The 15,531-nt window shown below is 38.5% G+C and overlaps 1 protein-coding gene across 1 annotated transcript in view; it reads left to right on the forward strand.

Moving 5' to 3' along the window:
• Nucleotides 1-15,531, forward strand: part of LOC134804150 (protein phosphatase 1 regulatory subunit 12B) — a 103,987-nt gene that overhangs the window by 35,958 nt on the left and 52,498 nt on the right. Inside the window, exons 7-11 of the mRNA XM_063777095.1 lie at nucleotides 1,508-1,636; nucleotides 2,888-2,966; nucleotides 10,009-10,128; nucleotides 12,315-12,431; nucleotides 14,950-15,042. Coding sequence (XP_063633165.1) covers nucleotides 1,508-1,636; nucleotides 2,888-2,966; nucleotides 10,009-10,128; nucleotides 12,315-12,431; nucleotides 14,950-15,042 — 538 coding nt within the window. The remainder of the gene's footprint in view (nucleotides 1-1,507; nucleotides 1,637-2,887; nucleotides 2,967-10,008; nucleotides 10,129-12,314; nucleotides 12,432-14,949; nucleotides 15,043-15,531) is intronic.

The following is a 15,531-nucleotide window of genomic DNA, read 5'->3' on the forward strand; positions in this document are numbered from 1 at the left end:
TCGTAAATATTTGTAAAATTTGAGGTTATGATAATTACATGTCTTGGTTCGATGTACATTGCTGCTTTTTTTTAGCGCAATACTGCTCTATGAGTGTTGCCTTACTTCACTTTGCTGTACATTGCTACTGACACACTTTGCTTAACAGACTATACATTGCTAACTACTGAGTCAAATTTATTCAAACGATCGCCCAATGCAATGTAACGAAAAACGCATGCAAGTTCTTGATGCGTCTAAATGAGGCTTTAGAAAAAGATGGGTAGTCTTTACTGGTGGTGACCGCCATACATTTGCATGTAACAGATGTAGACGCTGTCAAAGATGTAGCGTTTTTTAGTGTTTGTTTAGTTAGGTCTAATGTTTTCATGATAAGCGTAATACACTATTGCTCCTATTATATCATTATAATACGTTAAAATCATTATTAAATACTTGCATAATGAATAAATAGTGTATTAAATTGTTACTATCGTAGTCGATAGTGTAACAAATTCGCATGCGAGCTCTATTTAAGCAAGGAATACCAAGCTTAGCCTGTATCGCTATTAGTGAGGTAGACACTTAATTAACATAATAATGTATTGAATCATAAAATGTACACACAATAAAATGGTAACTTTAGTCACTCTTGGCGTGGAATGATCCACTACGTTATATTTTCCCTAACAGTAGACCTAAACTTACAAACACACGGTTATCGTTCGTGTTGCACATTTTCATTACTTCTTTATCATTGCAGATACCATAAATATCACCATTGTTGTATATTATGTATTTAACGCACTTTTTCATGAGGAATGAGAATGAAATAATTTATTAATTATCCCCTTGATCATTACAGTATATGTTGTGTCACATTTTAAATGGAATGTGGAATATTTCATATTTCTCATGTGAAATATTTAGTTGCATAGCTTTTAAAGTATCAAGCAACAGCATGCATGCGTTCACATAAGCGAAATATTCCACAGCACCACCCATATTGATATCCAGAATTAGTATGAGTAAACTGACAGATTTTTTTTATTTATTTAACATGTGATTTAGATACATATAGTTCGTTTTTTTAGCATTAGAAAAAGACTATGCGATCTTGACGTGTCTTTTAATTGAAAAAATAATTTAAATTAAAAATCAATTTTAGAAAGAAAAATATGTGAATAATCGTATATGATTCATTGTTACGTATTTGCCGTGACTTGTTTTTCAAATGTGTATTTCGCTAATAAGACACGTTAAGATTGTTTACCTTTTTTCAAATGCTAAAAAAAAGAACTATAGATAACTTTATAGTCTTAACTATAAGATTTCCGTAATGCTCGAACATTATACAATTATTTTACGGGGTATTCACGTCGCAATTTCGCATGTTACGAACCGTTTAAGGATCCTCAACTAGTGTAACGTATAAAGCGTTTTCATTCAATACGTCTGTCAGTTTACTCTTCCTAATTGCGAATTCGAGCTAACCCATCAACTCCCCTAATCTCACGTACACACTCAGACAAGCCGCCGGCGCCGGAGATCATTAAGGACAGCAAGCCGCCGAAGGGGCGCGCGCCGTCACCCGACGCGGAGGAGGAGGCGCCGTCATGGCGGCGCACGGCCAGCTTCAGGAAACAGGAGGTCACACGTGAGTATCAGGTCTTAGGTCTACTTTCACGGACACGTGACGCGATGACAGCAACCTTAACTCTGTATAGGGCGCACTTAGATTTTGAATGGCGGAAATGACCACGCTTGAACATCATCCTTTGTATTTTTTTTAATCCAGATTTTTTAGGACTTTAAAAAGGCGATGTGGCTTGAATCATGTTTTATTTTATCTGGACCGTTAAAAGGTTAATAACTTGCTAAAATTTGTATAATATGCCGTTGAATTTAAAGCTAAGTCATCAAACTTTATCATGCCAACTGCTTCTTAGTTTTATCAGAAGTGTAAAAAAATAAAGAGCGTCATCAGAAAAGTGTCCTTTCTGGAATGCCCCTCAAACGGTCTTCATATTGGATGCAGGTCTCATTGAGCGGGACATCGCGATACGTGCGTATACTTAACTCACACACTGCATGCAAATTCGCATATATGTGATAGCCGCGATTTCGTCAACGCTACGCCAGACCCGAGTGGAATAAGGAACCTGAGAAAGTACATTTCACGGAGTCCCAAATGTCGTCTCATTCACGTAACGTGGTCGTCTCATTTGTCGTATTCCTTAAAAGTATCTTTATATCTACAAAATTCGATGTATTGTAGAAAGTTTTAGAAACGTTAAAATACAACGCGAGGATGATCCAAGTGTAGTAGTACTTTAACTGAATTTTAAACATCAACATTACCAGCCTCAAGTGGATAAGACCGTCTACAAGCTCATCGTCGCTTTTAACTCTTGCGTTTGTACACGTACTTCACTTAGCATCGGTTGTACTAAACCATCTGTCACGCGTTGAAGCGTTCGCTAAATTTTATTGTATGGGATTTTTCATCAGATCTCTGCTGCTTGACGTTTAACAGTCTGTTAACTGTGGTTGGTTCAACTGGCCCACAGAACGTCCGTAGGTCAGAACGAGTGAAGCACTTCCTTGCTCACTGTGTCTGAGCCACGTACGTCTACAAATACGAGACTTGCCGTATAACGGTCTTCCCAGCAATAATTCATAATTCATCCATCATCAATAGTTTATTGCTTTTGTGGGTTTACAATAGGTCTTATAACTAAAAATTAGTACGTATACCACAAACCCTGTTAGGACACCGCATTATAATGTACTTATAAACTAATAAAAAATAGCATGCAATATTTACAATAATTACGTTATCTTCTCTTGCCCAAATTTACCTTGGAACAATTTAAACATCAAAATGATTTCCCTATATTATTTCCAGGCGAGAACAAACCGGCGAACAACGCCGTGGACAACGACACCATACTCAGGAGGACGCACAGTTTCGAAAACGACAAGACGTGAGTCAATACTAATGCATGCGAAGATTTTCTATCACTCTACCGTGTTTTTCTAATTTTGATCTTATAAATATTTGAATAGAGTACGTTTTTTCTTGGCATGACAACCCTTAATTTGGTTTGCAGTGCGTTTTTTTTTTCTAATGCAAACCATTAGGATTATTGAGAGTCAATGAGGCTTTAACTCACTACCTTGACGCTTTTGTGCCAAATTAAGGGTTAAATTGTTACTACTCGCGTTTGTCAGCGTTAGAGTCCATCTAAGCTAACTCGACACTGACTTTGACGTAGCAAAGTGTAAATGTCACAAAAAAAGTCATACAGAAATTTTACGTTTATGGTGACACTTCCACACTGTCTTAATAGGCCCCGTGCATAAACTATAGGGAGCAGCATAGAAGCCGTCAGATTGTCGCGAGGCGTAAATGTGTCGTTTATGCTTCCGATGTAACCCACAAAATGGCAGAACCTACTATGCACAAGGAAACGTACCGACGAGAACGGTAGATGGTAGCACTTGCTTTGGCAACGTACATGTGCACATATGTTTCCGATTCTGGCCACAAGATGGCAGACTCTTCAACACGCACGGTCTCTATACAAAGTCTGTGCAGAGTTAGCTTGGTCTGACTCTAGCTTATGCATAGCTAGCTCAAGTTTTTATCATCTTGTCATACATATACATATATGAGTAATAAAACTTGTGCTATGCGATTGTCATGATAAGTTATTGATGACTAGTGCTGGCATGGAGAAATAAGGGGAAGCAATTATGTTCATTCGTGCTAAAATGTCCATAATTTATTTTCACGCCTCTATGGTTATTCAGTCAAGTGCAATAATATCTTGTAATAATGTTCTTAGAATTGATAAATTTCGTCGGATGATTATAATTATTATAAATATAGCAAAAGTATTTGTTAATCTTATGTTTTACACACAGTAAAATGTTAAAGATATTATTGTGCAGTATGACAAGATAAGTTTTTTGTGCAAGTAGGTACAGTCACCTGGAATAATATGTTACTCTTCGAAGGCCGCAAAAATATGTGACACGCTCTTATGGCTCTACAAATAAGATCGTGTCAGATATTTTTGCTGCCTTCGTTGTGTAACATATTATTGCAGGTGACTGTACCTGTCAATCTCAATGCACCTGCATTTGTTTTCAAAATTTAATTTTAACACGTTCACTGTCCGTGCCCCGTATATGTGTCACAGGAAGCCTCAATTACGAAGTCGTAAGATTAACAATTGAGATAGGGACAGTGAACATGTTAAAATTTCTCTGAAAGGTTCGTGTGTCCGACAATACACGGTGTTTTTTTTAAACACCGTTAACTTCGGGGTAACACGGACATTTAAGGAAACTGAATGGCATAGTTATTTTTTTATACTGTCTATTTTTTTTTCGTGAAAAGTAATTACGTAATAGGTTACGTATACGTTGTAACACGCACATTATATTAAAATCCACCAAACAATTGAAATCTATGATATACCAATAACATTATCGACCGTCCGAGATAGTACAGATGTAGTGCATAATTATTTTCCTTCGTATTTTCACGGAGTCGTACGAACGTGAATTTGCTATTTCAGTCAGTGTCGGTACCAAAAGTACTGAGGTTGAGGAAGTAGCATGACAAATACGAACGTTTCCCAGAAAATTCGAAGGAAAACAATTATGCAGTACATCTGTACTTGCGTTTAGTAGCAAATGTATAAACTCATACTTAATCAATATAAACAGACCCTAAAGCAAGTGTACACGGTCGTCGGAGCCTTATCAGATAAAAATAAATCATTGATTATCTCCAGAATGGAGTTAATTAAAATACCGGTTTCTCGAGAAAAGTTACTTAAATTAAAAAAAAAAAAACATCTTGTATAAAAGAGAAGTCTATGTAAAGGTAATTGTCCGAAAACAAATGCAATTGCATGTTACGCAACTGTTGACTTGTGACAATGCGTTTATGAAGTCGCTATCGTGTTCGCTTCTTTGTCTCGTTAGCCTTACATGCCAGCACTATTCAAGATACAAAATGATGATCATGCTGTAAATATTAAATACAAAAACCTGATTGTTAACATAACTGTAATGTCATTAAAGTGTATTCATCCTTACTTGTCCTATCATGTAAACAAACACTTCTCGAAGACATTATCACACTTTTCTCTGGAAGCACACAATAATCATCACTTAAAATGTTGTTGTATATGCTTAAAAAAACTCACAAAGTATTGAGATCAACCAAATAACCACATAATTATAATTTCTAATAAGATTTTCATCAATAATCGCAGTAACGAACGGATCACCTCAAAAACATCTGAAATTACGATGTCTAGATTGTGTATGCACCGTATTGTTGGAATGACACTTTGACGTCACGTTTGTTTACATGATAAGACACGTAAGGATGAACACACTTTACGCATTAGTAATATTTTGAGCTCGTTTAAGTTTTCAGTAAGGGAGGGTTGCGTTGCGTTGCGCCGCGTCGTCACAACGCATTTAATTATTATAGAATTCACCACTGACATTAACGTTATTGTTAACATTCAGAATATTTATTAATCTCTTCAAAATAATGCTAAGACAGAGACAAGTTCATTTTTAACGAATAACATTGTGCTAACTGAATCGCTATAGTTCTAAATACCAGGATGCCAGGACTTTTGACAACGAAGAGACCGAGGATGAAATTACAATACAATTCGGAACTAGAGTTCTAAATGCCTACAGCGTAAGAATAAGTACATACAATGTATAAGATGTGTAAAGTGTACGAAAAAGATTCGTGCCCCGGAGCTTAAAGCCGCGTATTCACTATAAACATTTTCTTTAGAAACACTGGTTTCAGAAACCGAAATCCACATGTTTCTGTAACACAGAAACCGTTGCGGTAAACATTATTGTATCTCAGACCGTCCACACTTTGTGAGCTGAAACATTTCTGAAACAGTGTAACCTAAATATTGTTTATAGTGAAATAGTGAATATAGTGAATACGCACCTTTTTACTGCTAAAGAAGATGGTCAAGTTAGGCGCCGTATATTTTGTGGTATCTGAATTGTCAAACGTTAACTTGTGACCTTCGGCAGTGCTTGATGGTCGCGTTTTTATGCATGTCTACCTGTCGTGTCATGCATCACTTTCGCAGTTACTTGTTAGAACGTGACAGCCATCGTGACAGGCGATAATACGCGACCATGCTACCGCCGCAGACCACGTTACCGCATAATTAAAAGCAAGTGTTGTATAGTAATAATACCTAGTCCGAACGGGATGGCCTTATGGAACTTTCAATAAGAGTAGAGGAGAAAACGTTAATATACATAGTTTGGGCCTATCATAAACTCTTGTCATTTTCATATACATACTTCTAAAGAGTCCTAAGTGCCCCGTCAAAATGATACCCGCTTGTTACCCACCAAAACTTGGTTGGCAACAATGAATCCAGCTAAATTACGTTGGTTGTATTGGTATAATGTCAGCAATATTAAAACGTGTTTTTAATTTTGTCGCATTGTGTATGTTCTGTTCTCCACACGCCTGTGCATGCATGTGGCAACTATATAGTATAATTGCTTTTTAGCCGCATAATGTGTGATACCGTAAAGCCGACCACTGACTAACAGTCCGCCGGACGATATCGGCCGGTTAGTTGTTCGGAACTGTCAAATTTTTGTTATAACTGACAGGCCGATATCGTCCGGCGGCCTGTTAGTCAGTGGTCGGCTTAACGCATCACCGTCTACTTTAGTTATCAGATTCGAGGCACGAATTTGTAGACTTTACACATCTAAACCAAACACATTGAACACAGAAAACTGACGGTTGTTTTCAGACTAAGACAGAAATTCAACCGAGTGAGTTTGTTGATAAACCGCTTCAACACGTTGTCGGGCCCGCCGCGGGTGACCTTCGTTCGGTCTTGCGCGAACGAGTTAGTGTATTTGTCTGTGTTGCGTCCTGTGAGTCCGTAGGTCGGCTTTGCACTATCGGTCACTTGCGAACTTAGGACACGCGAGCGCGCAGCGATTGCGTTCCCATTTCTTCGTGCGTAGCTATTAAGCTCAATACGGATAAGTGTGGCTGCGAGATAAGTGTAACTGGCCTTTACACCGGAGTCTGTATACATTGATTAGTGGTTAGTGCGAGTTCATACATTTGCCATTAAACGCAAGTAGCAAATGTATGAACTAGCAATATCTAAACACTAATCAACGTGTAAACAGGCCCCAATGTGTGGATTAGTTACACTTATCCCACAGCCACATTTACCCGTATTGAGCTTAGTTGATAATTGTTTCGAATACGCCTCTGTTACCTAGCTCATAACCATAACCCGGCTGTTGCTATCTCTTACATCATGGGTGGGACAGCAGTATAATTATGCGCGTGGAATAGAGATATCAACAGGCGGGTCATATGTAGTACAAAAATCGATATGGAAAGAGTCTGTGCTTTATTATGATTAGATTATTTAGGGCCGCGGCCGTAGCAAAGACAAGCGGTTATCGACAAACGCCAATCGATATGTAAAAATGTATCGGGATGACTGACGCGAGCGAAATGGCACGTGAATACATATTTCCATACATTATTTAAGTTTAGCCATAGATGAATGATTTCTATAAGTAAACGATTGTCTCCTGGCAAAGCCTTATTTTTTCATATAGCAGTGGTGAGATATAATTTTAGTATCTGATTTTATTACTTAGAATTCGTTATCAAATGCAACTGAAGTGAGATCTTGTCGAAAATTGAGACTTAGTTGAAGTGCATTTTATTTAATACATATAATTGAGATGAACCTATTAATTTTGCCAGTGAGCTTCACATAATTTAGACTAATTATGAAAGTTTTTAGAAATTACTTCCTAAACAAAAAAAAAGTTATTCTTCAGGAGGCGATTAATCCACGCTAATCACGTGAATCGGCTTTATCCACGTGATAAAATAAGCGTCACTTTTTAACGCCATGCAATTGAAAGACACCATTATCTTTATCACGCTGTCACGTACAGATTTCTAGTAATGCACTATCCCGCGGCAAAGCAATATTTAAAATTTTCGCGCTGTTATGTTTTCAATATTAAAAATGGCGGCCAGAGCGATCATTTCGAGGCATCTTGCCGCACGAGGGGTTATTAGAAAAGTAGTTGATGCAGAACCTTATTTTCACAACGAGGTGACCGATATTGCAACTGGCGAAGATAGCTGGGTACGTTGGTTCGGTGTAGGGTTCAATGTGCTTGACTATATTTGACTTGTCTAAAGGAAGGTTATTAAAAAAAAAATTCGTATCTTGTTCTGTCAATTTCAATCAAAACAAAATGTGGTTACTAATGTATGGGAATGCATACAGAGTTAGGTACTGCGTTTTAACTCTGAGTAGCAGTGCGAGATACGAGATTTTTTCAAAGTAGTGACGATATGTTTTCCAAATAAGTGATGTTCAGCTTTTTTATCTCTGACTATGTACAGTCACCTGCAATAATATGTTACTCTTCGAAGACCGCAACAATATGTGACACGCTCTTATTGCTGTACAAATAAGAACGTGTCAGATATTTTTGCGGCCTTCGTTGTGTAACATATTATTGCAGGTGACTGTACATATATTATTTATGTTTCTCCATTAGATCACAGAAAATATTTGCCGGGATTATATTGGATACAAAATGAAATAGTCACGCGTCGAGACAAATTATAACATATTTTTTAAAGTAATACTAATAATTGTAAAATGTACTGGTTTATTGTTTTTCTCGAGCTGCGAGGTTAGATGTTTATTCTAGAAAAACAAAGGATTATGATAGGATTTGTAAAGTATAATGAATCATGTTTTAGGCGCAACCTCGAAGCTGATACTGACAATTTCACATATTTTCATTATCTGGTTTAAAAATCTTAACGAATATGATAATTCTTATTTTATTCAACTGATGTTTTATAATAGGCATAGTAGCGTGAGAGTCGGGACAAGCTAACTCTGCACATACTTTGCGGTGCCGTAGTGTAGATGTGCTCCCATAAACGTCAAATTGTTATGAAAATAGAACGTTTATTAGTGTCTCAAAGTGAGTGCATAGTTAGCTTAGACAGACTCTAGAGCTAAAAATATCTCCAGAATTTTACTCGTTAACGTATGTAATTTGTTGTACTAGCTTCGTTCATCATTTTCATTAGCGTATGTGGGAAAAAATTATGTAGCTGATTGTGTTTTGTTTACAAGACCTATATTAACATACTAAACATTCATACGTACAACATGACATGAGGACATGACTTGATTTGTATCTTTGCGATCCACGTCGAAGAATTTCACATTACATCGTATTGTGTTATAACACTTAAGCTACTATAACTACAGTAACTAGGGCTATAACACACGTGTCTCAAAAATTGCCTTTGATACGATGTCTTGCAGTCCTACACATTCCCACATTCGCATCTGTCGTAAGCCTAACACTGTACAGTGAAGAAATTTGATTTCTCTGCCACTTCGTACTTTATCACAGTGACAATCAACATTAAAACCACGAGAGATCTCATATTATTGTTATTATTAATTACTTATATAGATTTACTGTTACTGTGACAACGAATGAAGTCGCATATAAATCAGATTCCTTGACCGTACAATCTTACAGTATACAGTGCTACGATAAAGCGCTTTGGCAATCAAACTGATTGTGTATTCATAGTGTGGGCGTTCTTGACTACTTGAATACGAAGAATTCTTTCTGTTGCTGATAAACATTGCCTAGCTTTAGGGATCGATCATAATTATGCTTAACAAACGCTGATGCAACGTTACGCTATGCGGGGCATTTTTATTTTAGGGATTTTTACCTCAGGGGTAACTTTTCCACCGACGCAATATCGCGTTCGCGGGTAAATCGTGTCTAAGTATCCCTTTTTTTGAATATTTTGACTGTCAGAGGTACCTATATAACGCCCACAAGCCTCTTGCTTGCGTAACCGTTTAACCGTAGCACTGTAGCATGCTTGTGTGTTGTGAACAGTTTCTATCAGCGCTACCGCGACGTGACGGCGCGTATAAAGGCCTCCTCCTGCCCCTCTATACCTCCGCCGCCGCTCGCTGAGAAGGAGACTAATGATACTAACGAGGATGTGCAGACAAGGTGCCCGAGTTGGCGTCGGTTTTGGATTCATTGGTTTTATACAAGAGCTGGTTCAATGGAAGCTTGTTGTTGTTGCGAGAAATGATTCTTGCGTGCTAGGAAACATATTATTGATTTCGGCGACACTACCACGCCGGCGCACGCGCTGCCTCTGTCATAAGGTGCATCCACCCCGAATTTAACTTTTGTGGAGCAACACTGTGCAACACGGCAACATTAGGTAAGTTACCTAGTTATACAGTTGCTTCACAAAAGTTAACTGCCGTGAGGATGCACCTTTAGAGATAAAAGCTTACAGACGTAGTACATATTTATTTTCCCTCGTATTTTCACGGAAAGGTACTAACTTGTCTTGCTATTTCAGTCAGTTTCGGAACAAAAAGTACTGACGACTGAAGTAGCATGACAAATACGAACGTTTCCGAGAAAATACGAAAACAATTACGCACTACATCTGTAATTGCAAGCTTGTTTCTCTATGCCCGTAAGAAAGTTGGCATTATTGAATAGATGGATTTTAAGGTGATTCTTGCTTCCGATTTGACAACTGCCTGCTGAAGCCGATGACGCTGTACAGCGCTATACGTTTTGTTGTAACAACATTGTCAAACTGCGCGTTACTAGTTTTGTATGGAACCATGCAACGAATTATTCTTGTACCATCACGGGATTGTTATGCCATTTAGGGTTCATAATTGGAAATTCTATAGCGTAAGTATTGAGCAACCAGTTTAGCTAGGACCATAAATGGCTCAACAATCGCGGAGCGTGATGGTACATACGACTTTTAAAATCAATGTCTTTCGAAAGTATAAATGAGTCACGACAAAGTTTCCACTGTCCAAATCTTGTGTTTTGAATCCAGAACCGACCCTAACACTACATTGTTACATTCATATTAAACATTTCATATTAACTTCATTTAAGATCAATTCAACCTTATCATCTTGTGTACTAAGTACATACTAACTTCGCATCTCCATTTTTCAATTGTTACAGTATGTGTGTTTGAATTACAGAATATGTTGATCTTAGATGAACTTTGTTTGTTTGCTGTGTTTCTGTTATTATTTAGGGATATTCGCACAGATCTATCCGTCAGATATGTCTGGCGTAAATGTATGACACGGATTAGGCACAGATGTGTATGTAAACAACTTTCTGTCAGACCCATTTGTGCCTTATTATTAGTTATTATACTGCTTTGCCCATTAGGAATTATATTCCACAGTTTGTTCGCCTTCATATCTGACACATTTGTACGAATATTCCCTACACATACGCGCTCTATATGTAAATATGTGTACAGTATATGTGTATGGGTTATTTACAGGTATTCTATACGTACGTTTATTTATTATGTAGTTAGACGGGATGATGTGTAGAGAAGACATGCAGTGTATCTGATTAGTGATTATTATACAATTTTTTTGCAATATCAAATCTTAATTTTATTTTTTCAAAGTTATTTTGTGAATAACTGTGTTATTTGTGAAAGCGATTACTTTTTTAATTGTTTTATACAGTATGTTACTGAACGAAAAGCAATTACTCTAACCCGTTAATGTTTAGGTCAGTAATAGAGTAATTGCTTTTCGTTCAGTTATACATTGTATAATGAATTAATTTTTGTTATTTCCTGGTGGTTGGCATTTGAGGTGGATAGGATATAGTTCAGAAGTAGTTTTAGGAGGTCTTATAGTAGAAGATTTATTTATCTATATGTATATTTAATAATGGTATTATTACTTTCCCTTTGGTAAGCGTCAACATATTGGCAACGTATCTAGACTTTGACTTGTTTGACTTTCCATATAAACATTTCATTATTAAGATTATGTACTCCTCTTATTACTTAATACGCAATTTGTTGACGCTTTATAATTATTTCACATTTAAGGGATCTACTGATTAACAGTCCGCCGGACGGTATCGGCCTGTCAGTTGTTCGGAACTATCAAAATTTTGTTCTAACTGACAGGCCGATACCGTCCGGCGGACTGTTAACCAGTGGGCCCCTTTAGTCGATTCATACACTGCCATCGCTATTTGTGTTAAAGCGGAACGACCATGCATCGCTCCCGTCACACCTATTCTGTAATTTTTTTGTGAACGGACAGGGTATGAACCGACGAACTATAAACCAAAAGTGACAACGCAATACTAACTCCTTTATTCCCGCACAGAATAAACTCGACAGCGGAGAAGCGAGAGCGAGACGCTAACACATGGAGTCCCACGTCCACCGCCGCCAACACCAACACAACCAACACCAATACCACCACACAGACCACTGTCAGGAGGTATGTACTGTACCAATACCCACACTTAACTGGATCTTATGCCTTTTGTAATAAGGTCCACCGATGTACAGTTAAGAGTGTTGCTGTTTGGACGCGGTCAGGTCCGTTCACAGACAAAACATCCTCCAGACTTAGCATAGCCGTGCTACCCCCTCTGCCACGCATACGGTAATTTTACTCCATGTTCGAGTCGAAAGTGTCTTTGTGTGACGTCCGTGTATTTGAACGGACCAATCACGGCACGGGATTTCGCTCACCTCGTCCCGCGCACCCCCGCATTTGTGGCATCATCGGTTGCATGAAATAATTGCTCTAAACTCGGTCTAGAGCATTCTTAGTCTATGGGTCCGTTTAAGGGAAGCCGCACACGGTGACTTTTTGCAGCGATTCAGTCACGGCCGACTGAAGCGCGGCATGCGACCCCTTGTAAATATATCATAGCGCGACAGAAGCGATGCAGTAGACACAAACGCGACAATAGTCAAGCGGTTTTAATTCACCATCGCTTCAAGTCGCCGTGGTGACCTCCCTAAGCTAACCACAGACTTTGACAAAGTGGGGATAGAGTTAGACCAAGATAATTCTGCAACGATTTTGATAGCACAGCACACGCAGTGCAAGTGATATTTTAAACGTCAAACTTCTATGAAATTATGATGTATAAATAAAATTTGCACTGCGTATGCTATCAAAATATTTGCAGACTATTCTTGGTTTAACTCTAAGTGTCTTTTCCACACCGTGTCATTGCAAATGCGATGAAGAGTTAGCTTGGTCCGACTCTACCGCACTGATGCGGACCCGCACGCCGCCCCGATGTGTGAGCGAGACGGCGCTCTTTCTTTCAATCTCACCTCAGTACTCAATTGCCCGTGTAGTATGTATGAGTAGATATTATTTGGTGAAGGGTTAATAATTGAGAGGTTGAATGACAAAACTAAACAACATGAGTATAGTATAGTCCGACCAGAAATTGGAGAAAATTATTGATGGCGCCACTTCTTACGTAACTGTCACATTTTTGACGTAAAATATTTAAACATGACAACAATTTAGTATGGAATTTTATTTCATTTCCATTTTATTTTTACTATTTTATGTCGCACTATACACAGGTCATTGATATACAAATAAGAATAAAGCATGTTCTTCAAATACATATATAAGGTTATTGAAACCATTTGTTACGTATACGTAAGGCCAACGAAACGAGATAAAAAATGTTAGTATGTATGTAGTAGTAAAATACCTTATTGTACTAACAAGCAGAAAAAAACAGGAAAAAACAATCTAAAGAAACTTTCAGGCTATCTAAACTCTTTTATCTCTAGGAATTATGAATCGTCACTGTCAACTGTCAAAAGCAACTTTCTTGTGCCACGTTAGTCATATTGAAAATAATCGCTCGCTATCGCATTACTCAGTAACGGTCAGATTGTTTCCATTCTGCATCTCGTTTTGTTGCCCTTACTTTTGACCTATGACCGATTCCCCGACCTATAATATAGCATAGTGATATATCGTAACTCCTCGGACGCGGCCAGTAGCAATTCCACGACCAGCTGGGCGACTTCGACCAAACTGTCGCCCGGGAACATTTTCAAGTTTACATGTTTTATCCCGTTTGTATGGGCTACGCATTGTGTATGACCGATTCCCGGACTTATACTATAGTATAGTTATATATCGTAACTCCTCGGATGCGGCCAGTAGCAATTGCACGACCAGCTTGGCGACTTCGACCAAACTGTCGCCCGGGAACATTTTCAAGTTTACATGTTTTATCCCGTTTGTATGGGCTACGCATTGTGTATGACCGATTCCCGGACTTATACTATAGTATAGTTATATATCGTAACTCCTCGGATGCGGCCAGTAGCAATTGCACGACCAGCTGGGCGACATCAACCAAACCTTCGCCCGGGAACATTTTTAAGTTTACATGTTTTATCCCGTTTGATTGGCCTTAGTTTAGTATTGTGTATGACCACAGCATATACTATATCATAGTGATATGTCGTAGCTACTTGGACGCGGCCAGTAGCAATTCCACGACCAGCTGGGCGACATCGACCAAACTTTCGCCCGGGAACATTTTTATGTTTATATGTTTTATCCCGTTTGATTGGCCTTACTTTAGTATTGTGTATGACCACAGCATATACTATATCATAGTGATATGTCGTAGCTACTCGGACGCGGCCAGTAGCAATTCCACGACCAGCTGGGCGACATCGACCAAACTTTCGCCCGGGAACATTTTTATGTTTACATGTTTTATCCCGTTTGATTGGCCTTACTTTAGTATTGTGTATGACCACAGCATATACTATATCATAGTGATATGTCGTAGCTACTCGGACACGGCCAGTAGCAATTCCACGACCAGCTGGGCGACTTCGACCAAACTGTCGCCCGGGAACATTTTCAAGTTTACATGTTTGATCCCGTTTGATTGGCCTTACTTTAGTATTGTGTATGACCATAGCATATACTATATCATAGTGATATATCGTAGCTCCTCGGATGCGGAGAACAGTAGCAATTCCACCTCGAGCTCGGCGACCCCGACCAAGCTATCGCCCGGGAACATTTTCAAGAACTTCTTCAAGTACTGTTGAAATGTTGCTTGGTGTGTTTTGTTTGCGGCGTTTTGTCAAATCACTGCTTTTGATCTATAACTATCATTCAGTTATTTATTGTTTGTGTACAGTCCACAAGAAGCGGATCAGCGGGCGCATCATGGTTCAATTTTTATCGCCTGTCACTACACTATGCCCGTCACTTTCGCACTTACATACTTGTTAAAACGTGATAGGCATGGTGACAAGCGATAAAAATGCGACCGTGCTACCGCCGCAGACTAAAGTCACGTCACTAAAGTCGCGTCAAAAGTATCTAACAGTAGTGAAAGTAAAACTTCTGAACGCCATCTGTTAAGTTTTAATTCCATATAATACCAGGGTGGCAGATACCTTTTGACGCGTTGTTTTATCCGCTACTATAGGAAATATTACGCGAAACTCTGCGTACGGGGCGCCACTACCACAATTCATCACAATCTGGGGGTCTACCGCGATACAAGAAAATCGAAATTTCG

This window comes from Cydia splendana, chromosome Z (assembly GCF_910591565.1).
Source record: "Cydia splendana chromosome Z, ilCydSple1.2, whole genome shotgun sequence".
In the NCBI taxonomy this organism is placed as follows: domain Eukaryota; kingdom Metazoa; phylum Arthropoda; class Insecta; order Lepidoptera; family Tortricidae; genus Cydia; species Cydia splendana.